At 43.8% G+C, this 25914-nt stretch overlaps 1 protein-coding gene across 17 annotated transcripts in view; it reads left to right on the top strand.

Moving 5' to 3' along the window:
* LOC105472075 (BRCA1 DNA repair associated) overlaps nt 1-25914 on the top strand; it is an 86779-nt gene that overhangs the window by 6162 nt on the left and 54703 nt on the right. For 6 of the 17 annotated variants that reach the window (XM_011725004.3, XM_011725002.3, XM_011725006.3 and 3 more), the window contains exons 3-8: nt 5042-5095; nt 15261-15338; nt 17132-17220; nt 17823-17962; nt 22226-22331; nt 24846-24891. In XM_011725004.3, coding sequence (XP_011723306.2) covers nt 5042-5095; nt 15261-15338; nt 17132-17220; nt 17823-17962; nt 22226-22331; nt 24846-24891 — 513 coding nt within the window. Of the gene's footprint in view, nt 1-5041; nt 5096-15260; nt 15339-17131; nt 17221-17822; nt 17963-22225; nt 22332-24845; nt 24892-25914 lie in introns of those variants that run through there. The other 11 variants (XM_071083192.1, XM_011725007.3, XM_071083193.1 and 8 more) reach the window with 5 other exon arrangements.

Here is a 25914-nt window from a genome sequence, read left to right as displayed (position 1 = left end):
AGCTTGCAGTGAGCTGAGATGCGGCCACTGCACTCCAGCCTGGGCGACAGAGCGAGACTCCGTCTCAAAAAAAAAAAAAAAGAAATAGGGATTTAGTAACAAATCAGTTTTCTTTGTCAAGGTTGTTTTTCTTTTTAAAGTCACATTTGGTCCCAGTAATAACACCAACATTGGTACAAGTCATCTCAGGTTTTGAAGCATTTTCCCAAGTGGCATTTTATTTTGTTCTTGCAATAGCCCAAGGAGACTGGCAGGGTGAATGACAGAGAAGGAAACTGCGGTTTAGGCAGAGTGGTTAGCTCAAGGTGGCTCTGCTTATATACACAACTGGTAGTAGAAACCCAGCCTTCTGACTTAGTTCAGTGTTTTTGTTTTCACTGCCCTGTGCTGCATCGGAAATTACATGATTACAAGAATTGTATTACCAAACCCTTTACAATAAGATTACTGTCCCCGAGCTTTTCTTGTGATCCTTTTCTTTTTTTTTTAAATTTTTTTGAGATGGAGTCTCTGTCGCACAGGCTGACCCGCCTCAGCCTCCCAAAGTGCTGGGATTACAGCGTGAGCCACTGCACCTGGCCCTTGTGATCCTTTTCTAAAAAGTTAAATATTTAATGAAAATAACCACATTCTTGTCACACTACCAGGTTACTTGTTCTTTGATGTCCTGCCTGGACTTTACCCAAAAAGTTCGTTTCAAAAGTTTACATTTGGCCGGGCGCGGTGGCTCACGCCTGTAATCCCAGCACTTTGGGAGGCCGAGGCGGGCGGATCACAAGGTCAGGAGATCGAGACCATGGTGAAACCCCGTCTCTACTAAAAATACAAAAAATGAGCCGGGCGCGGTGGCGGGCGCCTGTAGTCCCAGCTACTCGGGAGGCTGAGGCAGGAGAATGGCGTGAACCCGGGAGGCGGAGCCTGCAGTGAGCTGAGATCCGGCCACTGCACTCCAGCCTGGGCGGCAGAGCGAGACTCCGTCTCAAAAAAAAAAAAAAAAAAAGTTTACATTTAGGGCTAAGTGTAGTGGCTCATGCCTGTAATCCCAGCCAAGGCAGGTGGATCACTTGAGGTCAGGACTTCAAGACCAGCCTGGGCAACATGGTGAAACCCTTTCCCTACCAAAAATACAAAAAAATTAGCTGAGCGTAGCAGCACGCGCCTGTAGTCCCGAAGACTGAGGCACAAGAATCACTTCAATCGGAGAGGCAGAGGTTGCAGTGAGCCGAGACCGCATCACTGCACTCCAGCTTGAGCCGTAGAGTGAGTGAGACTCCATCTCCCCACCCCACCCAAAAAAAAAGATTCACATTCAGAAGAAAGCTAAAGACCAGGTACAGTAGCTCACACTTGTAATCCCAGCACTTTGGGAAGCCGAAGCAGGAAGATTGCTTGAGGCCAGGCATTCAAGACCAGCATGGGCAACACAGTGAGATCCTGTCTCTACAAAAATTAATTAACATTAAATTTTTTTTTTTTTTTTTTTTTTTTTTTTGAGACAGAGTGTTGCTCTGTCACCCAGGCTGGAGTGCAGTAGCGTGATCTCCACTCACTGCAAGCTCCGCATCCTGGGTTCACGCCATTCTCCTGCCTCAGCCTCCCGTAACATTAAAGATTTTAAAAATGGCCGGGCATGGTGGCTCACTCCTGTAATCCCAGTACTTTGGGAGGCCGAGGCATGGTGGTGTGTGCCTGCAGTCCCAGCTACTCGGGAGGCTGAGGCAGGAGAATCATTTGAACCCATGAGACGGAGGTCACAGAGAGCCGAGATCGAGCCACTGCACTCCAGCCTGGGAGACAAAATGAGACTCTGTCAGAAAAAAAAAATGAAAAAGACCAAAATAAAGCTGAAGATTTTTTTTTTTTTTTTGAGACGGAGTCTTACTCTGTCGCCCAGGCTGGAGTGCAGTGGCCGGATCTCAGCTCACTGCAAGCTCAGCCTCCCGAGTAGCTGGGACTACAGGCGCCCACCACCTCGCCCGGCGAGTTTTTTGTATTTTTTAGTAGAGACGGGGTTTCACTGTGTTAGCCAGGATGGTCTCGATCTCCTGACCTCGTGATCCGCCCGTCTCGGCCTCCCAAAGTGCTGGGATTACAGTCTTGAGCCACCGCGCCCGGCCAAAGCTGAAGATTTAAAATAGCCTGCAGGTTCCTACCAGGAGTTACCAACTACCTCTCTGATGGTCTTTCCCTACAATATCCCGCTGGATTATTATGTTTTAGCACCTTGACCTATCTGATGTCCTGCATACATAGGCATGGTCCTGCTTAGGGTTTGCCTTCTCTGCTCCCTCTTTCCTGGAACGCTCTCCCCCTAATTGTTGCATAGTGTGTTTCTTTACATTATTAAGCTGTTCTCTAGTCTCACCTCAGTGACACTTTCCTGACTCCCTCCATGTACATCTCACCCCCACATATATATTGAACTACCTGTTTCCCCTTACCCTGCTTAATTTTTCTCTTTAATATACTTATTCCCATGTATTCTTTAATTCTGCATCAACTGTCTACCACACTAGAATGTGAGCTCTATGAGAGCAGGCTTTATTTTGTAAACTGCTGTATTTCTATCTCCTAAAATAGTACTTGAGTATAGTAGTAGATACTTAATAAACACTTGTTGTATTAGTATAATAAATGAATTAATCTCAGGAAGGCCTTGGTTTTGTGGATAGACAGGTAGGGATGGGAACTTGGGTGATGTATTTTCTAAAGTTTTAATTTTTTAAGCTTATTATTATTATTTTATTATTATTTTGAGACAGAGTCTAGCTCTATTGTCCAGGCTGGCGTGCAGTGGTGCGATCTTGGCTCACTGTAACCTGCACCTCCCGGGTTCAAGCGATTCTCCTGCCTCAGCCTCCCAAGTAGCTAGGATTACAGGTGCCTGCCACCCTGCCCAGTTAGTTTTTGTATTTTTAGTAGAGACAGGGTTTCACTGTGTTGACCAGGCTGGTCTCGAAATCCTGACCTTGTGATCCGCCCTCCTCGGCCTCCCAAAGTGCTGGGATTACAAGAATGAGCCCCTGCATCTGGCCTTATTTTCTTTTTCTTTTTTTTTGAGACAGAGTCTTCCTCTGTCACCTAGGTTGGAGTGCAGTGGCGCGATATTGGCTCACTCTGCAACCTCCACCTCTGGGATTCAAGTGATCCTTCTACCTTAGCCTCCAAAGTAGCTGGGACCACAGGCATGCCCCACCATGCCTAATTTTTGTATTTTTAGTGTAGACGGGGTTGCACCATGTTGCCCAGGATGATCTGGAACTCTTGAGCTCAGGTAATCCACCCACCTCAGCCTCCCAAAGTGCTAGGATTACAGGCATGAGACCAGGCCTGGCCTTAAGTTTATTATTTTCTAAATTTCCTTTGGTGAGTACTTTTTACACTGTTTTTACAAAGTAATCACAAACCAAACACCATGCCTCTTCTGAAGTGATCTAATAAGAGTACACAGTACCATCTGTAAAGTCTTCTTGCCAAAAAGTTGAACCTGAATTTGATTAAGTGTATAAGTCTAGTTTACAGGAAATAAGGCTAGCGATACAAGTTAAACCTCACCATGGGGTTATACAATCAGCAAAATCCAGAATGTGATAAACTCCACAAGTCAAATGACCTAATTTTAAAAATAAATGTTAAGGGAGGAAAAGTATGGGACACCTGTAGATTAGAAGACACTCGGGACTGGGCATGGTGGCTCACGCCTGTAATCCCAGCACTTTAGGAGGCCAAGGCAGGTGGATCACCTGAGGTCAGGAGTTCGAGACCAGCCTGGCCAACATGGTGAAACCCCATCTCTACTAAAAATACAAAAAATTAGCTTGGTGTTGTGGCGCATGCCTGTAGTTCCAACTACTTGGGAGGCTGAGGCAGGAGAATCACTTGAACCCGGGAGGCAGAGGTTGCAGTGGGCCAAGATCGCACCATTGCATTCCAGTCTGGGCTACAAAAGCGAAACTCCATCGCAAAACAAAGAAGACACTTGGATTGGGTGTGTTGGCTCTTGCCTGTAAACCCAGTGCTGGGAGGATTGCTTGAGCCCAGGAGTTCAAGGCTGCAGTGAGCTGTATTTGCACCAGTGCACTCCAGCCTAGGTGACAGAGTGAGACCTCATCTTAAAAGTAATAATAATTAAAATAATCTGGGGTGGGGTGGATATGGATGAAACAACTTGGCCATGAGTTGAAGATTGTTGAAACAGGGTGATGGTCCATATAGTCCATTTTATTATTTTATTTACTTGAAATTTTGAAATACTTAAAATTTTCCATATTGATTTAAAAATGCATTTACAAGGCTGGGCGCGGTGGCTCAAGCCTGTAATCCCAGCACTTTGGGAGGCCGAGACGGGCGGATCACGAGGTCAGGAGATCGAGACCATCCTGGCGAATACGGTGAAACCCCGTCTCTACTAAAAAATACAAAAAAACTAGCCGGGCGAGGTGGCGGGCGCCTGTAGTCCCAGCTACTCCGGAGGCTGAGGCAGGAGAATGGCGTAAACCCGGGAGGCGGAGCTTGCAGTGAGCTGAGATCCGGCCACTGCACTCCAGCCTGGGCGACAGAGCCAGACTCCATCTCAAAAAAAAAAAAAAAAAAAAGACATTTACAGTAAAATTTTAAAAAAAGGGCTAGGAAGGAATTCAAAAGAAATATAAGCAGAAAATTTTGTCTTTATGGAGCTTAGAGTTAAGATTTGAGATGGGCACCCACAGTGATAGTGCAGAAAAATATATCACTGAAAATGAATTTGTACCAACTATTATCATGTAATCTTTTAAATGCTGATGATAGTATAGAGTATTGAAGGGATCAATATAATTCTGTTTTGATGTCTGAAAGCTCACTGAAGGTAAGGATCGTATTCTCTGCTGTATTCTTAGTTCCTGGCACAGCAGACATTTAATAAATATTGAATGAACTTGAAGCCTTATGTTGACTCAGTAATAACAGCCCAGAGTTGAACTTATTCATGAAGAATATCTTTATTTTTAAATAAATTATTGAGTCTCATTTTTTTTCTTTTTTTTCCTCCCTTCCCTACTAGTCTGGAGTTGATCAAGGAACCTGTCTCCACAAAGTGTGACCACATATTTTGCAGGTAAGTTTGAATGTGTTATGTGGCTCCATTATTAGCTTTTGTTTTTGTCCTTCATAACCCAGGGAACACCGAACTTTATAGAAGCTTTAGTTTCTTCAATTAAGTGAGAATGAAAAATCCAACTCTATTTCATTCTTTCTCAGTATACAGTCATCAAAAGTTGGTTGTAATCATAGTTCCTGGTAAAGTTTTGACATAGATTATCTTTTTTTTTTTTTTTTTTTTTTTTTGAGACAAAGTCTCACTCTGTCACCCAGGCTGAAATGCAGTGGCACGATCTTGGCTCACTGCAACCTCTAGCCCCCAAGTTCAAGCAGTTCTACCTCAGCCTCCCGAGTAGCTGGGACTACAGGTGCCTGCCACCACGCTTGGCTAATTTTTGTACTTTTAGTAGAGACGGGGTTTCACCATATTGGCCAGGCTGGTCTCGAACTCCTGACCTTATGATCCACCCTCCTCGGCCTCCCAAAGCTCTGGGATTACAGGCGTAAACCACGACACCCGACTGACATATATTATCTATTAGGATGTAATATCATTTTGAACAGTGTTTTGTATTTTTTGTGTCCACCAGTGAAAGCAAACTGTAAGCAGTTGTGAAATAAGCAAATTGTGTTTGAGCCTTCTCAGTTTCTCCTTTCTGTTCATTCTGCATATCTTTATGCATTCCCCCTTTTAAGGGTCAGTGTTTGCCTGCTTCATAATCCTTGCGAAGACAGTAAAGGACCTGAGACTAGTATCTATTTAGGCCGAAATTCATTTATAGTGGTGATTCAAGTTATATTTACGTATTTGATTATCTTGACCTTTGAAATGAAAATGTTTGTTTCTTAATAAAAGAATTTCAGAAAAAGTAGAGTAGGTAATTTAGTAGAATAAGTGGGCTTTCTCCTTTTCTTTATGTTAAGCTATGGCTCACAGCTTACCTTAAATGTCAACTAATTTATTTTTAAGTATTTATGTACCTGGTACATTACCTGGTAGCAGGTACAAACTATGTACTTGGTAAAAAGTTTATTGGCACAAAAAGGTATATGATGCAAAGTATATTTCCCTCTTACCCTACAATCCCTGCCTCCCTGTTCCCTGCCCAGACAACCACAATGATCAATTTCTTATGTATCCTTTGAGGAATTTTTGAATTCCAGAGTTCTTAACTTGGGGTTTATGAATAGTCCTTATGAATTTCCTAGAATTATATTTAAATTGTGTTAAAAACTATGGCCATGTACATTTTTCTGGGAAGGTAGTCCATAATTTTCATCAGATTATTAGGATGTTTCCATAAGCTAAAAAAGGGAACAGCTGCTTCTCTAAGGATAATGAGGGCTGGCTGAAGCTGAAGGAAACCTGTTCCCTTTGGAGAGAGACCCTGTGAACACAAGTCTGCCAGCTGGCTGGTGCCTTCCTCTGAATTCTGTCTTTTTCTTCCCATTCTTCTGTCCCAGTAAGAATTCAGAAGCTCATTTTCACTGTCTTTTCCCTGTGCCATGTCATGCCACTGGCCTAAATCTGTTCCCAGCAGTTTCCATCTGATTCCGCAGTCCCTGGTCCCTGGACATGTGCCAAGACAACACAGCTTTATCTCTCTACTTCAGGAATTTTTAGTATAGCCTGGCGCGGTGGCTCACGACTGTAATCCCAGCACTCTGGGAGGCCGAGGCAGGTGGATTATGACGTCAGGAGTTCAAGACCAGCCTGACCAACATGGTGAAACCCTGTCTCTACTGCAAATACAAAAATTAGCAGGGCATGGTGGTGCAGCCCTGTAATCCTAGCTACTTGGGAGGCCGAGGCAGGAGAATCGCTTGAACCCGGGACGCGGAGGTTGCAGTGAGCCGAGAGCCAAGATCGCACCAATGCACACTGCACTCCAGCCTGGGCAACAGAATGAGACTCCGTCTAAAAAAAAAAAAGCAAATAATTTTTAGTTTAATAATTTTGTGGCCTCTACAGCAGTACTTCTCAAACTGCCTATGGTGTAGGACCAATTTCTTCACAGGTCAGTACTTCCGAAAAAGAAGGCCAGGCGTGGTGGCTCCAGCCTGTAATCCCAGCACTTTGGGGGGTTGAGGTGGACAGATCACTTGAAGTCAGGAGTTCGACACCAACCTGGCTAACATGAACATGGTGAAACCCCATCTCTACTAAAAATACAAAAATTAGCCGGGCATGGTGGTGCGCACCTGTAGTCCCAGCTACTCGGGAGGCTGAGGCAGGAGAATCACTTCAACCCGGGAGATGGAGGTTGCAGTGAGCTGAGATCATGCCACTATACTCCAGCCTGGGGGAAAAATGAAGTTTAAAAGTCCCATTATTGGCCAGGTGCAATGGCTGAGGCCTATAATCCCAGCACTTTTGGAGGCTGAGGCAGGTGGATCACCTGAGGTCAGGAGTTCGAGACCAGCCTGGTCAACTTGGTGAAACCTCATCTTTACTAAAAATACAAAAGTAGCTGGGCGTGGTGGCGCATGCCTGTAATCGCAGCTACTCAGGAGGCTGAGGCAGGAGAATCTCTTGAACCCTGAGGGTGGATGTTGCAGTGAGCTGAGATCATGCCACTGCATTCCAGCCTGGGTGACAAGAGGGAAACTCCAAAAAAAAAAAAAAAAAGTCCTAGTATTTACTATAGATAGCTAAAGATTAACCTTATAAGTGCTGGGGCTTTCAATTTCTCTGGATGAGACTCTTTCTGGAATGAACTGTATGTTTTCTTGTCACCTTGAGTAACAAATGCTGAACATACTATATTATTACAATGACTTAAGAAAAGATTAAGGGTCCAGTGTGGTAGCTCCTGCCTATAACCCCAGCACTCTAGGAGGCCAAGGCAGGAGGATTACTCGAGGCCAGGAGTTCGAAGCTGTAGTGAGCTATGATCACACCACTACACTCCAGCCTAGATGACAGAGTGAGACCCTGTCTTTTTTTTTCTCTTTTTTTTTTTTGGAGACGGTGTTTCACTCTATTGCCCTGGCTGGAGTGCAGTGGTGCCATGTCAGCTCACTGCAACCGCTGCCTTATGGGTTCAAGCAATTCTCCTGCCTCAGCCTCTCAAGTAGCTGGGATTACAGGTGTCTGCCACCACACCTGGCTAATTTTTGTATTTTTAGTCAAGATGGGGTTTCACCATGTTGGCCAGGCTGCTCTTACTCCTGACCTCAGCCACCTTGGCCTTCCAAAGTGTTGGGATTACAGGTGTGAGCCACTGCGCCAGGCTGACCCTGTCTCTTAAAAAAAAAAAAGAGAGTGATTAAATTATGAACATTAGTTGCTTTTGAGAACTTGAGAAGAAGGAAATTATAGGCTGATAGAAATGTACAAAGAAACGAAAATAGAGGCCGGGCGCAGTGACTCACACTTGTAATCCCAGCACTTTGGGAGGTCGAGGTGGGCGGATCACGAGGTCAGGTAATCAAGACCATCCTGGCCAAAATGGTGAAACCCTGTCTCTAGTAAAACACAAAAAAAACTAGCCTGGCATAGTGCACGCACCTGTAGTCCCAGCTATTTGGTAGGCTGAGGAAGGGGAATCACTTGAACCTGGGAGGCAGAGGTTGCCCTGAGCCGAGATCATGACACCGCACTCCACCCTGACGACAGAGTGAGACTCCATCTCAAGAAAAAGAAAAAGAAAATAGATTACATCCATGAAAAAGAAACTAACTTTGCATATGTGTATAGGAGTTGTGTTAGAAAAGGAAGAAGCCCTCAAAAATGGGGAAGATGTTTGCAAGAAAGAGAAGGTCCAAGAGGAGACAGAAGGGATTGGAAATAGAAAATGGATGTAAGAAAGAGTTAATTATTACTCATAAACAGTAATGAAGGAAAAGGAAAGTAATTCTACAGGAAGATGCTGAGGTGCTTTGAGCCCAGTGACGTAGGAGGTAAAGACAACTGTTGAGATTGAGAGGGTTAGAGTTGGCAACTGGAGAAGAGTGAGAAGCTTGAAACCCCTAATAATGAAGATTGTGATAATCAGTAAAGAACCAATCATATAGATATATATGTGTGTATACATATATATTATAGAAATATGTTATATATACGTGTGTGATACATATATATGTTTGTTTGTTTGAGACAGTGTCTCCCTCTGACACCCAGGCTGGAGTTCAGTGGTGTGATCATAGTTCACTTTTACCTTGCACTCCTGGGCTCAAGCAATCCTCTCATCTTAGCCCCCCAAGTAGCTAGGACTACAGGTACATGGCATTTGCCCAGCTAATTTTTTAAGTTTCTTGCAGACATGGGCCAGCCATATTTTAAATTGTGTTTTGAATGTTATATTAAAAGTCCAAAGCCGGGCGTGGTAGCTCATGCCTGTAATCCCAGCACTTTGGGAGGCCAAGGCAGGCGGATCACGAGGTCAGGAGTTTGAGACCAGCCTGGCCAATATGGTAACCCCATCTCTGCTAACAATACAAAAATTAGCCAGGCGTGGTGGCGCACGCCTGTCGTCCCAGCTACCTGGGAGGCTGAGGCAGAGGAATCGCTTGAACCCGGGAGGCAGAGGCTTTAGTGAGTTGAGATCTTGCCACTGCATTCTAGCCTGGGCAACAGAGCAAGATTCAGTCTCAAAAAAAAAAAAAAGTCCAGTATAATGCCCACGTGCTAGATTGACTTTTTCATGATATTACTTCTGTAATGTCAATATAATCTGAATAATACTTTGATCTATATGATGAGAAAGCTGGGAGCCTGGGAGCGATACCCCCATGCTTTGATTGTATTAATTGTATTTTCGACGGATAAACTCTAACTGCTAAAAATAAAACAACTTTTTTGACCCAAGCAAGCCTAAAGTTCTGAAATCTTTTTTTGTTTGTTTGTTTTTTGGGTTTTGTTTTGTTTTGTTTTGAGACAGTCTCGCTCTGTCGCCCAGGCTGGAGTGCAGTGGTGCAGTCTTGGCTCACTGCAAGATCTGCCTCCTGGGTTCTTTTCATTCTCCTGCCTCAGCCTCCCGAGTAGCTGGGACTACAGGTGCCCGCCACCACGCCCAGCTAATTTTTTTGTATTTTTGGTAGAGACAGAGTTTCACTGTGTTAGCCAGGATGGTCTCGATCTCCTGACCTTGTGATCCGCCCGCCTCGGCCTACTAAAGTGCTGGGATTACAAGCGTGAGCCACTGCGCCTGGCTGTTTTGTTTTGTTTTTTGTTTTTTTGGAGATGGAGTCTCACTGTGTCGCCCTGACTAGAGTGCAGTGGCATGATCTCAGCTCACTGCCACCTCCACCTCCTGGGTTTAAGCGAGTCTCCTGCCTCAGCCTCCTGAGTAGCTGGGACTACAGGCATGTCCCACCATGCCCAGCTAATTTGTATTTTTAGTAGAGACAGGGTTTCACTATGTAGGCCAGGCTAGTCCCGAACTCCTGACCTCAGGTGATCTGCTTGCCTTGGCCTCCCAGAGTGCCTCCCAAGGTGGCTCACAGGCATGAGCCACCTTGCCCAGCCAGTTCTAAAATCTTTTATGAAGCATACAAAAAAAGATAATAATATCAATCTAGAAAAAATTTCTTAAGGCATTCATGCATTAGTTTGAACTTTCCAAGCAAAAGATGCAATGTGTAATACTTTTTTCTTTTTCTTTTTCTTTTTCTTTTTTTGAGATAGGATCTTGTTCTGTTGCCCAGGCTGGAGTGCAGTGGCACAATCTCAGCTTACTGCAGCCTCCGCCTCCCTGGTTCAAGCGATGCTCCTGCCTCAGACTCCCAAGTAGCTGGGCTTACAGGTGTGAACCACCATGCACGGCTAATTTTTGTATTTTTAGTAGAGACAAGGTTTCACCATGTTGACCAGGCTGGTCTCAAACTCCTGACCACCTCAGCCTCCCAAAGTGCTGGGATTGCAGCCACCACGCCCAGCCTTGTACTTTTAGTAGAGACTGTGTTTCAGCATGTTGACCAAGCTGGTCTTGAACTGACCTCAAGTGATCTGCCCACCTCCACCTCCAAAAATGCTGGGATTATAGGCATGAGCCACCACACTCAGCCTGTAATACTTTTTTGAAGATCTAGAATCACATTGTTCAAAGAGATAGAAAGTGAGCCATAAATGTAACTTAAATTTTTCAACAGCTACTTTTTTTTTTTTTTTTTTTTGAGACAGGGTCTCACTCTGTTGTCCAAGCTGGAGTGCAGTGGTATGATCATGAGGCTTACTGTAGCCTTGACCTCCCAGGCTCAAGTGATCTTATCACCTCAGCCTCCCAAGTAGCTGGGACTATAAGTGCACACCACCATGTCAAGCTAAATGTTGTGTTTTCTGTACAGACGGGGTTTCGCCATGTTGCCCAGGCTGGTCTTGAACTTTGGGCTTAACCCATCTGCCCACCTCGGCATCCCAAAGTGCTAGGATTACAGGTGTGAGTCATGCCTAGCCAGTATTTTAGTTCGCTCAGTCTTTTCAAGTCATATACAAGTTCATTTTCTTTTGAGTTTAGTTAACAACCTTTATACACGTGTTCTTTTTCTAGCACAAAGAAAGATTTGAATCCCTATCTTGGTTGATTTCTGCATACCTAGTTCCGTTGCATTATTTATATTATTGTGTAGACTACAGCACAAGACAGCTTAGCTTGTCACTCTACTGTACTATATTCTGCAGTACAATCATAAGGGAATTTCCTCTCTTCCCCTGCTCTGAATTGTTCAATTGTACTATTTGCTGGAGTAATGCTCGATGCCTCTGTGATCCATTATACTAGAGTATATGTAGTATTTGTAGATTCTGAAGGAGCGGGAGCCTCTATTCTGAGTTTTAAAGGTACTTATGTACAGTGGAGGTAGCTTTTTGACAGCCTCATCTTCCAAACTATAGAGTCATTGTTTTGTTGAGTGCAATATGGTACTTGAAGCATCTATATCGGCAAAGAAGGACCCGAGTCTCCTTGACCTTACCTACTATATTCACTTTCTCTAGTAGGAAGATTGTGGGTGCCTCTCCCCAGACTTAGTTTCCCTGTCAAAAAAGAAAAAAGGAAGATTGTGGGCTTTGCTACAATCCAATTCTGGATCCAATATAACCTTCACTGCTTAATTACTGTGTGTTCTGGGACAAGCCTCTACTCTATAAAAATGAAGATAAGGCCAGGCGTGATGGCTCATGCCTGTAATCCCAGCACTTTGGGATGCCAAGGCGGGAGGATCACTTGAGGCTAGGAATTCGAGACAGACTGGGCAATATAGCGAAACCACATCTGTACAAAAATAAAAATAAAATGTAGCCCGGCGCAATGGCTCACACCTGTAATCCCAGCACTTTGGGAGGCTAAAGCAGGCGGATCACTTGAGGTCAGGAGTTCAAGACTATAGAAAGACAGAAAGAAAGAGAGATGGGTTTTTTTATTTGTTTGTTTGTTTGTTTGTTTGTTTGTTTTTGAGATGGAGTTTCGCTCTTTTTGCCCAGGCTGGAGTGCAATGGTGCGATCTCAGCTTACCGCAATCTCTGCCTCCCGGGTTCAAGAGATTCTCTTGCCTCAACCTCCAGAGTAGCCAGGATTACAGGCACATGGCACCATGCCCGGCTAATTTTTGTATTTTTAGTAGAGACGGGGTTTCTCCGTGTTGGTCAGGCTGGTCTCTCCCAAAGTGTTGGGATTACAGGGGTGAGCCACCATGCCTGGCCTTTTTTTTTTTTTTTTGAGACAGAGTCTTCCTCTGTTGCCCAGGGTGGAGTACAGTGGTACTCTCCCAGCTCACTGCAACCTCTGCCTTCCTGGATTTCAGTGATTCTCATGCCTCAGCCTCCCAAGTAGCTGGGATTCAGGCGTGTGCTCACCATGCCTGGCTAATTTTTTTGTATTTCTAGTAGAGATGGGGTTTCACCACGTTAGCCAGGCTGGTCTCAAACTCGGCCTCAAGTGATCTGCCTGCCTCGGCCTCCTGGGATTGCAGACATGAGCCACTGCACCCGGCCAAGAGAGGGTAATAAATGTTAAATTACCTGACTAGTAAAAAATATTCTCTAAGTGTCTTCTCTCACAATTCCCAATGCCTTTTTTTTTTTTTTTTTTTTTTTTTTTTTTGAGGCAGAGTCTCACTCTGTCGCCCAGGCTGGGGTGCAGTGGTGCAATATTGGCTCACTGTAACCCCCACCTCCCAGGTTCAAATGATTCTCATGCCTCAGCCTCCCAAGTAGCTAGGACTACAGGTGTACCACCACCACAGCCAGCTAATTTTTGTATATTTAGTAGAGACAGGGTTTCACCACATTGGCCAGGCTGGTCTTGAACTCCTGGCCTCAAGTGATTCACCCACCTCCTAAAGTGCTGGGATTACAGGTGTGGACCACTGTGCACGGCCCTAGTCTCAACACTGTTTTTTGTAATTTTTTTTAGCCCCTTAATCTTTTCTTTCCTGGGTCTCTTCATTGTCAGTGTCAGCTATTTACTCCCTACCTAGTCACCCCCTTCACCAGTATATTATGTCCTTTATGTTTTATTTTTCAGGATCTTATTTTGCTTTTCTATTAATCCCCTCCATCTATAATAGTACTAGACATAGTAAATATTGGTTGTATGAGTGAATCGCTGCTTTTAATTATCATCACCATTACTCTCTCTACTTCTGGTCTATGATCCACTTTGAGTTAACTTTGGTTATTTGGTGTGAGATAGGAGTATAACTTCATTCTTTTGTGTGTGTGTGTGTGTGTGTGTGTGTGTCACAGAGATTTACTCTCATTGCCCAGGCTAGAGTGCAATGGCGCGATTTTGGCTCATTGCATCCTCCGCCTCCCAGGTTCAAGCGATTCTCCTGCCTCAGCCTCCCGAGTAGCTGGGATTACAGGTATGTGCCACCACGCCCAGCTAATTTTGTATTTTTAGTAGAGAGGGTGTTTCACTGTGTTGCCCAGGCTGATCTCGAACTCCTGACCTCAGGTGATCTGCCCGCCTCAGTCTTCCAAAGTGCTGGGATTACAGGCGTGAGCCACTGTGCCCGGCCAAGAGTATAACTTCATTCTTTTACATGTGGGTATATTCTTGTCCCAACACTATTTGTTAAAAAAACAAAAAGTATTATTTTCCCATTTAATCATCTATGGACTGGGTACGGTGGCTCATGCCTGTAATCCCAGCACTCTGGGAGGCCAAGGCAGGTGGATCAATTTGAGGCCAGGAGTTCAAGACTAGCCTGGCCAACATGGTATAACTAAAAATATAAAAAATTAGCTTGGCGTGGTGGTACATGTCTGTAATCCCAGCTACTCGGGAGGCTGAGGTACGAGAATTGCTTGAGCCTGCAGTGAGCCGAGATTGTGTCACTACCCTTCAGCCTGGGTGATAGAGCTAGACCCTGTCTCAAAAAAAAAACTAAGAATATAAAAATCGTCTGGTATTTATTATTGTTGAAAATTACTTGATCACAAATGTATGTATGAGTTTATTTCTATACTGTCAATTCTATTTTATTGACGTATGTGTCTATTCTTATGCTATTACCACACTGTCTTGATTACTGTAGCTTTGTGGTGAGGTGTTGAGATTTTAAACTAATTATAAGCATCTTACATGAACTACTTACCATTTATATTTGATTATGCAACATGAAATAATGAATATATCATTAAATATGTCATATTAAGTTTTATGTGATCATAACAGTAAGCCATATGCATGTAAGTTCAGTTTTCATAGATCATTGCTTATGTAGTTTAGGCTTTTGCTTATGCAGCAGCATCTAAAAACAATTAGGAAACTATAGCTTGTAATTCACCTGCCATTACTTTTTAAATGGCTCTTTTTTTTTTTTTTTTTTTTTTTTTTTTTGGACGGAGTCTTGCTCTGTCGCCCAGGCTGGAGTGCAGTGGCCAGATCTCAGCTCACTGCAAGCTCCGTCTCCCGGGTTCCTGCCATTCTCCTGCCTCAGCCTCCCGAGTAGCTGGGACTACAGGCGCCGCCACCTCGCCCGGCTAATTTTTTGTGTTTTTAGTAGAGACGGGGTTTCGCCGTGTTAGCCAGGATGGTCTCGATCTCCTGACCTTGTGATCTGCCTGTCTCGGCCTCCCAAAGTGCTGGGATTACAGGCTTGAGCCACCGCGCCCGGCCTTAAATGGCTCTTAAGGGCACTTGTGAGATTATCTTTTCATGGCTATTTGCCTTTTGAGTAATCTCTCTATAAAAGGAAGTAACTTAAATTGTTCTTTCTTTCTTTATAATTTATAGATTTTGCATGCTGAAACTTCTCAACCAGAAGAAAGGGCCTTCACAGTGTCCTTTGTGTAAGAATGATATAACCAAAAGGTATATAATTTGGTAATGATGCTAGGTTGGGAGCAACAACAGTAGGAAAAAGTAGAAATTATTTAATAACATAGCTAACGTTCCTATAAAACCATTCATCAGTAGAGAAATTTATAAAAGAGTTTTTAGCAGACAATAAATTATTTCCAAAGTTATTTTCCTGAAAGTTTTATAGGACATCTGTCTTATACAGATATTAGAAACTTACTGCCTTTCTCTAATGCTTCTAAATACCGTAAAAACTTACAGACTTACGTAAAGTAGGGCTGTATCGCTGTGCCCCCATTGTCTGCTAATCTTGTTTTTATTTCTTCATTGTGCTTCCTTTTCTTTTTTCTTTGAGACGGAGTCTCGCTCTATTGCCCAGGCTAGAGTGCAGTGGCACGATCTCAGCTCACTGCAAGCTGTGCCTCCTGGGTTCACGCCATTCTGCCTCAGCCTCCCGAGTAGCTGGGACTACAGGCACCCGCCACCACGCCCGGCTAATTTTTTGTATTTTTAGTAGAGACGGGGTTTCACCATGTTAGCCAGGATGTTCTCGATCTGCTGACCTCTTGATCCGCCCGCCTCGCCCTCCCAGAGTGCTGGGATTACAGGCGTGAGCCACCACACCCAGCCTTTTTTTTTTTTTTTTTTTTTTTTTTTCAAGACAGGGTCTTGCTCTGTCACTGAGGCTGGAGTGTAGGGGCATGATCTTGGCTCACTGGAGCCTCCGCCTTGAGCCTCCTCCTGCCTTAGCCTCCCAAGTAGCTGGGACTACAGACACATGCTACCATGTCTGGCCAATTTTTGTATTTTTTGTAGACATGAGGTATCGCCATGTTGCCCAGGCTGGTAACTTCAGAGCTCAGGTGATCTGCCCACCTTGGCCTCCCAAAGTGATGGGGTTACAGGTGTGTGTTTATTTCTATCTAATTATTTACATAAACACAATGTATTTTTATATTGTGTATCTCTTCTGCTACAATGTAAATTCTATGAGAGTAGTAACTTTGTCTGTCTCAACACTGTTTTTCGTAATTTGGTGCATAGTAGGCACTCAGATGCTTAAAGGAATGAATGGTGTTTTAATTCCACTTTCCTAAACCCAGATCTCCCTTTGGACATTGTTATCTATGTGTTTTCAAAGAAATGTAATCATAATTTGACAGAAATCCTTGAGAGGCCGAACTAACAGTGAGGGATTGGGCAGGGTTCAGATGTTAAGAACAGTAAGCTCAGCAGGATGTGATTGTTTATGCCTATAACCCTAGCACTCCAGGAGGCTGAGGTGGGATGATTGCTTGAGGCCAAGAGTTTGAGATCAGCCTGGGCAACATAGTGAGACCTCATCACTACCAACAAAAATAAGTAAATATACATGGTGGCATATGCCCATAGTCCTAGCTACTTGGGAGGCTGTAGTGGGAGGATAGCTTGAGTACAGAAGTTTGAGACTGCAGTGAGCTATGACTGTGGCATTGCATGTTAGCCTGGGCAATACAGCAAGACCCTGTCTCTAAATTAAAAAAAAAAAAAGTACTCTAGTTTTCTATGCAATGGATTATATCTCCTGTGGATTTAGAGCAGTATTGTATCACAATTTTAGGCATTTGGTAGACTTAAACGAATGACAAAAAGTTACTAAATCACTGTCACACAGTTTATACAGATGTCAGTGATGTATTGATTATAGAGGTTTTCTACTGTTGCTGCATCTTATTTTTATTTGTTTACATGTCTTTTCTTATTTTAGTGTCTTTAAAAGGTTGATAATCACTGCTGAGTGTGTTTCTCAAACAATTTAATTTCAGAAGCCTACAAGAAAGTACAAGATTTAGTCAACTTGTTGAAGAGCTATCGAAAATCATTCATGCTTTTCAGCTTGACACAGGTTTGCAGTGTAAGTGTTGAATATCCCACGAATGACACTCAAGTGCTGTCCATAAAAACTCAGGAAGTTTGCACAATTACTTTCTGTGACGTGATAAGACCTTTTAGTCTAGGTTAATTTTAGTTCTGTATCTGTAATCTGTTTTAAAAAAATTACTCCCACTGGAATCACACCTTATTTTATCAATTGTAAGGTGCACATTTTTCACATCTTAACGTCTCTGAAATTGGGAGCATTTTACTATTGATGGTGTGTCATTTGTTTAATTTGAGTGCTTGCTTTCTTAGTGATACAGAAAATAATAGTGCAGCTTACATTGTTGGTATCTTAACTTTAGTGAAATACAGTATTGATAGGCAGATTTCTTAGTGTTAAGGTGGAAGACAAGGACTCTAAGTAAGTTTGATGGTCTTGTATTTGTTTTTGTTTCCTAGGAGTAAAATTTCCAGTTGATTTTTTAAAATTTGATTTTTCAAAAAATCACAGGTAACCTTAATGCATTGTCTTAACACAACAAAGAGCATACATAGGATTTCTCTTGGTTTCTTTGATTATAATTCATACATTTTTCTCTAACTGCAAACATAATGTTTTTCCCTTGTAATTTACAGTTGCAAACAGTTATAATTTTGCAAAAAAGGAAAATCACTCTCCTGAACATCTAAAAGATGAAGTTTCTATCATCCAAAGTATGGGCTACAGAAACCGTGCCAAAAGACTTCTACAGAGTGAACCCGAAAATCCTTCCTTGGTAAAACCATTTGTTTTCTTCTTCTTCTTCTTTTTTTCTTTTTTTTTTTTTTTTTTTTTGAGACGGAGTCTTGCTCTGTGGCCCAGGTTGGAAGCAGTCCTCCTGCCTCAGCCCCTCTAGTAGCTGGGATTACAGGCATGCGCCACCATGCCCAGCTAATTTTTGTATTTTTAGTAGAGACGGGGTTTCATCATGTTGGCCAGGCTGGTCTCAAACTCCTGACCTCAGGTGATCCACCCACCTCGGCCACCCAGAGTGCTGGGATTACAGGTGTGAGCCACTGTGCCTGGCCGGTAAACCCATTTTCATTTATTCTGGCACCATCTCTTTATTGAGCATTGTGAGTATGTTAGTATATGTGCTAGATGCTCATAGATTTATATAAAAAGTTAATGAAGAAGGAAAGATGGTATATTCAGTGGTTAGACAAGTGTTCGAATCAGTTAGAGTTCAGAGAAGGTCAGGGTACCTGGTATGATCAAGAGAGAGACCTTACAGCCAGGTGAGGTGGATGTACCTATAATCCTAGCTACTTGGGAAGCTGAAATGGGAGGATCACTTGAGCCCAGGTTTGAGACCATCCCAGGCAACATAGCAAAATCCCCATCAGATACACCAAAAAGACAGATTTTTTTTTTTTTTTTTAATTTTTTTGAGACAGAGTCTCACTCTGTCACCCAGGTGCCCAGGCTGGAGTGCAGTGACACGATGTCAGTTCACTGCAACCTCTGCCTCCCAGGTTCAAGCAATTCTCCTGCCTCAGCCTCCTGAGTAGCTGGGACTACAGGGGCATGCCACCAGACCTGGCTAATTTTTGTAATTTTAGTAGAAACGGGGTTTCACCATATTGGTCAGGCTGGTCTTGAATTCCTGACCTCAGGTGATCCACCCACCTTGGCCTCTCAAAGTGCTGGGATTACAGGCATGAGCCACCACGCCCAGCCAAAAAAGAGAGCTATTATAGGCCCTTCCTTGCTTTGGAGCTTTATCTGCTCTGTGATGCTTATCTAAAATAGCTGTAAGTTCACTGATATTTTTAAGCATTTGGAAATTACTTCAGCTGGGTGTCATGGCTCATGATTGTAATCCCAACACTTTGGGAGGCTGAGGTAGGAAGTCCTTTGAGCCCAGTGTAGGCAACACAGTGAGACACTGTCTCTACAATTTAAAAAAAAAAAAGCCGGGTGCCATGGCTCACGCCTGTAATCCCAGCACTGGGAGGCTTGAGGATTGCCTGAGCTCAGGAGTTCAAGATCAGTTTGGGCAATATAGCAAGTCCTTGTCTATTTTAAAAGTGTATTTAAATTATCCGGGCATGGTGGTGTGTGCCTGTAGTCACAGCTACTTGGGAAGCTGAGATAGGAGGATCACTTGAGTTCAGGAGATGTAGACTACTGTGAGCTATGATCACTCCACCACGCAGCGACAAAGCAAGACCTAGTTGCAAAAAAAAAAAAAAACCTGGCCGGGCACAGTGGCTCACAGTGCTGTAATCCCAGCACTTTGGGAGGCCAAGGCCGGCGGATCACGAGGTCAGGAGATCAAGACCATCCGGGCTAACACGGTGAAACTCGTCTGTACTAAAAAAATACAAAAAAATTAGCCGGGCGTGCTGGCGGGGGCCTGTAGTCCCAGCTGCTCTGGAGGCTAAGGCAAGAGAATGGTGTGAACCTGGGAGGCGGAGCTTGCAGTGAGCCAAGATTGCGTCACTGCACTCCAGCCTGGGTGACAGATCGAGACTCCAGATCGAGACTCCATCTCAAAAAAAAAGAGAGAGAAAATTACTTCAACTTAAAAGGTGTAACTGTTAAAGACAATGTAGTGATTTGCTCTGTTGTTACTTATATGTGCATGAATGATGGAGATCTTAAAAGTATTCATGGCTGGGCGTGGTGGCTCACGCCTGTAATCCCAGCACTTTGGGAGGCCGAGGCGGGCGGATCACGAGGTCAGGGAATTGAGACCATCCTAGCTAACACAGTGAAACCCCATCTCTACTAAAAATACAAAAAATTGGCCGGGCACGGTGGCTCAAGCCTGTAATCCCAGCACTTTGGGAGGCCGAGACGGGCGGATCACGAGGTCAGGAGATCAAGACCATCCTGGCTAACACGGTGAAACCCCATCTCTACTAAAAAAAAAAATAACAAAAACTAGCCGGACGAGGTGGCGGGCACCTGTAGTACCAGCTACTCGGGAGGCTGAGGCAGGGGAATGGCATGAACCCGGGAGGCAGAGCTTGCAGTGAGCCAAGATCGCACCACTGCACTCCATCCAGCCTGGGCAACAAAGCCAGACTCCGTATCAAAAAAAAAAAAAAAGTATTCATTCTGGGGCTGGGCGTAGTAGCTTGCACCTTTAATCCCAGCACTTTGGGAGGCTGAGGCGGGCAGATCATTTGAGGTCGGGAGTTTGAGACCAGCCTAGCCAACACGGTGAAACCCCGTCTCTACTAAAAATACAAAAATTAGCTGGGTGTGGTGGCACGTGCCTGTAATCCCAGCTACTCGGGAGGCTGAGGCACAAGAATTGCTTGAACCTAGGACCCGGAGGTTGCAGCGAGCCGAGATCACGCTACTGCAATCCAGCCTGGGCGACAGTGAGACTCTGTCTCAAAAAAGAAAAAAAATATAAGTGTTCTGGCTGGGCAGGGTGGCTCATGCCTGTAATCCCAGCACTTTGGGAGGCCGAGGCCGGCGGATCACGAGGTCAGGAGATCGAGACCATCCCATCCCAGCTCACACAGTGAAACCCCGTCTCTACTAAAAATGCAAAAAACTAGCCGGGCGTGATGGCGGGCGCCTGTAGTCCCAGCTACTCGGGAGGCTGAGGCAGGAGAATGGCGTAAACCCGGGAGGCGGAGCTTGCAGTGAGCCGAGATCACGCCACTGCACTCCAGCCTGGGTGACAAAGCCAGACTCCATCTCAAAAAAAAAAAAAAAAGACCAGCCTGGGCAATGTGGCGAAACCCCATCTTGACAAAAAATACAAAAATTAGCCAGGCATGGTGGCGTGCGTGTGTAGTCCCAGCTCCTTGGGAGGCTGAGGTGGGAGGATCTCTTGAACCCAGGAGACAGAGGTTGCAGTGAACCGAGATCACACCACCACGCTCCAGCCTAGGCAACAGAGCAAGACTCTGTCTAAAAAAATACAAATAAAATAAAAGTAGTTCTTATAGTACCAGCCTTCATTTTTCAAAAGCTACAGAAAGGCTAAAAAGGAAGAAAAAAAGAGTAATGTTGGGCTTTTAGTTCCTATACTGAATGTTCTTAGGAGTGCTGGGGTTTTATTGTCATGATTTATCCTTTTTAAAAATGTTATTGGCTGGGCACGGTTGGCTCATGGCTGTAATCCCAGCGCTTTGGGAGGCCGAGGCGGGCAGATCATTTGAGGTCAGGAGTTTGAGACCAGCCTGGCTGACACTGCAAAGCCCCGTCTCTACTAAAAATACAAAAATTAACTAGGCATGGTGGTGCGCGCCTGTAGTCCCAGCTACTCGGGAGGCTGAGGCAGGAGAATCAATTAAACCCGGGAGGCGGAGGTTGCAGTGTGCCAAGATCGTGCCACTGCACTCCAGCCTGGCAACAGAGCAAGACTCTCTCAAAACAACAACAAAAATATATATATGTATGCAAAAATTAGCTAGGCATAGTGGCACGTGCTTGTAGTCCCAGCTACTCAGGAGGCTAAGGCAGGAGAATCTCTTGAACTCAGGAGGCGGAGGTTGCAGTGAGCTGAGTTTGCGCCACTGCACTCCAGCCTGGGTGACAGAGCAGGACTCTGTCCCCCCCTCCACAGAGAAATGTTATCAGGTGTGATTGGAATGTATATCAAGTATCAGCTTCAAAATATGCTATATTAATACTTCAAAAAATCACACAAATAATCAGTTTTGAAAAATTTAAGACAACAGAAAGAAAAAATATTCAAATCACATGTATCCCAGACATTTTTTTTATTACTACTACTACTATTTGTAGAGACTGGGTCTCACTCTGTTGCTTACTCTGGTCTTGAACTCCTGGCCTTAAGCAGTCCTGCTGCCCCAGCCTCCCAAAGTGCTGTGATTATGGGCATGAGCTACCACTCCCAACCACTGAGATTTTAGTGTGTAAATTTCCAGGCATTTTTTTCCAGGCATCATACATGTTAGCTGACTGATGATGGTCAATTTATTTTGTCCATGGTGTCAAGTTTCTCTTCAGGAGGAAAAGCACAGAACCAGCCAACAATTGCTTGACCATTCTTTACCATACTGTTTAGCAGGAAACCAGTCTCAGTGTCCCACTCTCTAACCTTGGAATTGTGAGAACTCTGAGGACAAAGCAGCAGATACAACCTCAAAAGAAGTCTGTCTACATTGAACTGGGTAAGGATCTCAGATTTCTTAAGTATTTAATAATAATTGCTGGATTGCTTGTTATCATTTTGCAAAAAATCTTGGTCATAATTTACATTTGTGGTAGGCAGCTTTGGGAAGTGAATTTTATGAGCCCTATGGTGAGTTATAAATAATGTAAAAGATGCAGTTCCCACCTTGAAGCATCTTACTTTAAAAAGGGAGCAAAAGAGGCTGGGCACGGTGGCTCACGCCTGTAATCCCACCACTTTGGGAGGCCGAGGCGGGCGGATCACCTGAGGTTGGGAATTCAAGACCAGACTGGCCAACATGGAGAAATCCTGTCTCTACCAAAAAGTACAAAATTAGCCAGATGTGGTGGCACATGCCCGTAATCTCAGCTACTCGGGAGGGTGAGGCAGGAGAATCACTTGAACCCGGGAGGCGGAGGTTGAGGTAAGCTGAGATTGCACCATTGCCCTCCAGCCTGGGCAAGAAGAGCGAAACTCCATCTGAAAAAAGAAAAGGGAGCAAAAGAAAGAATATCTGGTTTTAAATATGTGTAAATATGTTTTGGAAAGATGGAGAGTAGCAGTAAGAAAAAACATGATGGATTGCTACAGTATTTAGTTCCAAGATAAATTGTACTGGATGAGGAAGCCTTTTAAGAAGAGCTGAATTGTCGGGCACAGTGGCTCATGCCTGTAATCCCAGCACTTTGGGAGGCCGAGGCAGGTGGATCACCTGAGGTCGGGAGTTCAAGACCAGCCTGACCAACGTGGAGAAACCCCGTCTCTACTTAAAAAAAAAAAAAAAAAAAAAAAATACAAAATTAGCCGGGGTGGTGGCACATTCCTGTAATCCCAGCTACTCGGGAGGCTGAAGCAGGAGAATCACTTAAACTCAGGAGGCGGACATTGTGGTGAGCCAAGATCGCGCCATTGCACTCTGGCCTGGGCCACAAGAGTGAAACTCGGTCTCAAAAAAAAAAAAAAAGAGCTGTATCTTGGCTGGGCAGGATGGCTCATGCCTGTAATCCTAACACTTTGGAAGGCCGAGACAGAAGGACTGGAGTCCAGGAGTTTAAGACCAGCCTGGCCAACATAGGGAAACCCTGTCTCTATTTTTAAAATAATAATACATTTTGGCCAGGTGCAGTGGCTCATGCCTGTAATCCCAACACTTTGGGAGGCTGAGGCAGGTAGACCACCTGAGGTCAGAGTTCAAGACCAGCCTGGATAACATGGTAAAACCCTTCTTTACTAAAAATACAAAAAAAAAAAAAATTAACTGGGTGTGGTGGTGCACACGTGTAATCCCAGCTACTCAGGAGGCTGAGGCAGGAGAATTGCTTGAACCAGGATGGCGGAGGTTGCAATGAGCTGACACCATGTCTCTGCACTCCAGCCTGGGCAATAGAGTGAGACTCCATCTCAAAAAAAAAAAAAAATGTTTTTTTAATAATAAATTTTTTTAAGCTTATAAAAAGAAATAAAAAGAAGAGTTGAGGCCAGCATACTATCTAACACTTGTAATCTCAGCAGTGGCAGAGGATTGCTTGAAGCCAGGAGTTTGAGACCAGCCTGGGCAACATAGCAAGACCTCATCGCTAAAAAAAAAATTTTTTTTTAAATTAGCTGGGTGTGGTGGTGTGTATCTGTAGTCCCAGCTACTCAGGAGGCATAGGTGAGCAGGTAGATTGAATCCAGGGGTTTGAGGTTATAGTGAGCTATGATCATGCCACTGTACTCCAACCTGGGTGACAGAGCAAGACCCCATCTTGAAAAAAAAAAAAAAAAAGAAGAGCTGCTGAGCTCAGAATTCAAACTGGGCTCTCTAATTGGGTTATTTTTTTAGAATATATTTATAATTAAAAAGGGTAGCTGTCTTTTGAGCTCCCAGGCACCACCATCTATTTATCATAACACTTACTGTTTTCCCCCCTTACGATCATAAATTCCTAGACAACAGGCATTGTAAAAATAGTTATAGTAGTTAATATTTAGGAGCACTTAACTATATTCCAGGCACTATTGTGTTTTTCTTGTATAACTCATTTAGATGCATGTCAGACCTCTGAGATTGTTCCTATTATACTTATTTTACAGATGAGGAAATTAAGGCACAGAGAGGTTATGAAATTTTTCCAAGGTAGTAAACCTAGTAAGTGGCTGAGCCATGATTCAAACCTAGGAAGTTAGATGTCAGAGCCTGTGCTTTTTGTTTTTGTTTTTGTTTTCAGTAGGAACAGGGTCTCACCTTGCTGGCCAGGCTGGTCTCAAACTCCTAAGCTCAAATAATCCACCCATCTCGGCCTCCTAAAGTGCTGGGATTACAGGTGAGAGCCACTGTGCCTGGCCAAGCCCGTGTTTTTAACCACTTCTCTGTATTACACACTGGCTTAACTAGCGTTGTACCTGCCACATACTAGATGCTCAATAAATATTTCTAGTTGAATATCTGTTTTTCAACAAGTACATTTTTTGTTTAACCCTTTTAATTAAGAAATCTTTTATTGATTTTTTTTGGGGGGAAATTTTTTAGGATCTGATTCTTCTGAAGATACGGTTAATAAGGCAACTTATTGCAGGTGAGTCAAAGAGAACCTTTGCCTATGAAGCTGGTATTTTCCTATTTAGTTAATATTAAGGATTGATGTATCTTTCTTTTTAAAATATTTTAACTTTTATTTTAGGTTCAGAGATGTATGTGCAGTTTGTTATATAGGTAAACACACGATTTGGGATTTGGCATACAGTTTTTTTTCATCATCCAGTTATTATTAAGCATACCCCACAGTTTTTTGTTTCCTTCCTTTCTGAATTTCTCCCTCCTCCCACCTTCCTCCCTCAAGTAGGCTGGTGTTTCTCTAGACTAGAATCATGGTATTGGAAGAAACCTTAGAGATCATCTAGTTTAGTCCTCTCTTTTTATAGTGGAGGAAATACCCTTTTTGTTTGTTAGATTTAGTTATTAATACTGTCCAAAGGAATTTAGGATAACAGAACTCTGCACATGCTTGCTTCTAGCAGATTGTTGTTCTTTAAGTTCCTCATATACAGTAATATTGACACAGCGGTAATTGTGACTGATGAAAATGCTCAAGGACTTCATTTTCAACTCTTTCTTTCCTCTGTTCCTTATTTCCACATATCTCTCAAGCTTTGTCTGTATGTTATATAGTAATCTACAAGCAGCCCCAACTATGTTACCTACCTTCCTTAGGAATTATTGCTTGACCCTAAGTATTTTTTTTTCTTTTTTCTTTTTTTTTTTTGGAGACGGGGTCTTGCCCTGTTTCCAGGCTGGAGTGCAGTGGCGCCATCTCGGCTTACTGCAATCTCCAACTCCCTGGTTCAAGTGATTCTCCTGTCTCAGCCTTCCAAGTAGCTAGGATTACAGGCACATGCCACCACACCCAGCTAATTTTTGTATTTTTAGTAGAGACAGGGTTTCACCATGTTGGCCAGCCTGTTCTCAAACTCATGAGCTCAAGTGATCCACCCACCTCAACCTCCCAAAGTGCTGGGATTACAGGCATGAGCTACCATGCCCGGCTGACCCTGTCTAAGATCTAGTCTGAACTATAATGGCGATATTGTCAGTTTTTGTT

Source organism: Macaca nemestrina, chromosome 17 (genome assembly GCF_043159975.1).
Source record: "Macaca nemestrina isolate mMacNem1 chromosome 17, mMacNem.hap1, whole genome shotgun sequence".
In the NCBI taxonomy this organism is placed as follows: Eukaryota; Metazoa; Chordata; class Mammalia; order Primates; family Cercopithecidae; genus Macaca; species Macaca nemestrina.
Note: the sequence above shows the minus strand (reverse complement) of the source record. Positions and strands in the feature narration are given on the sequence as shown.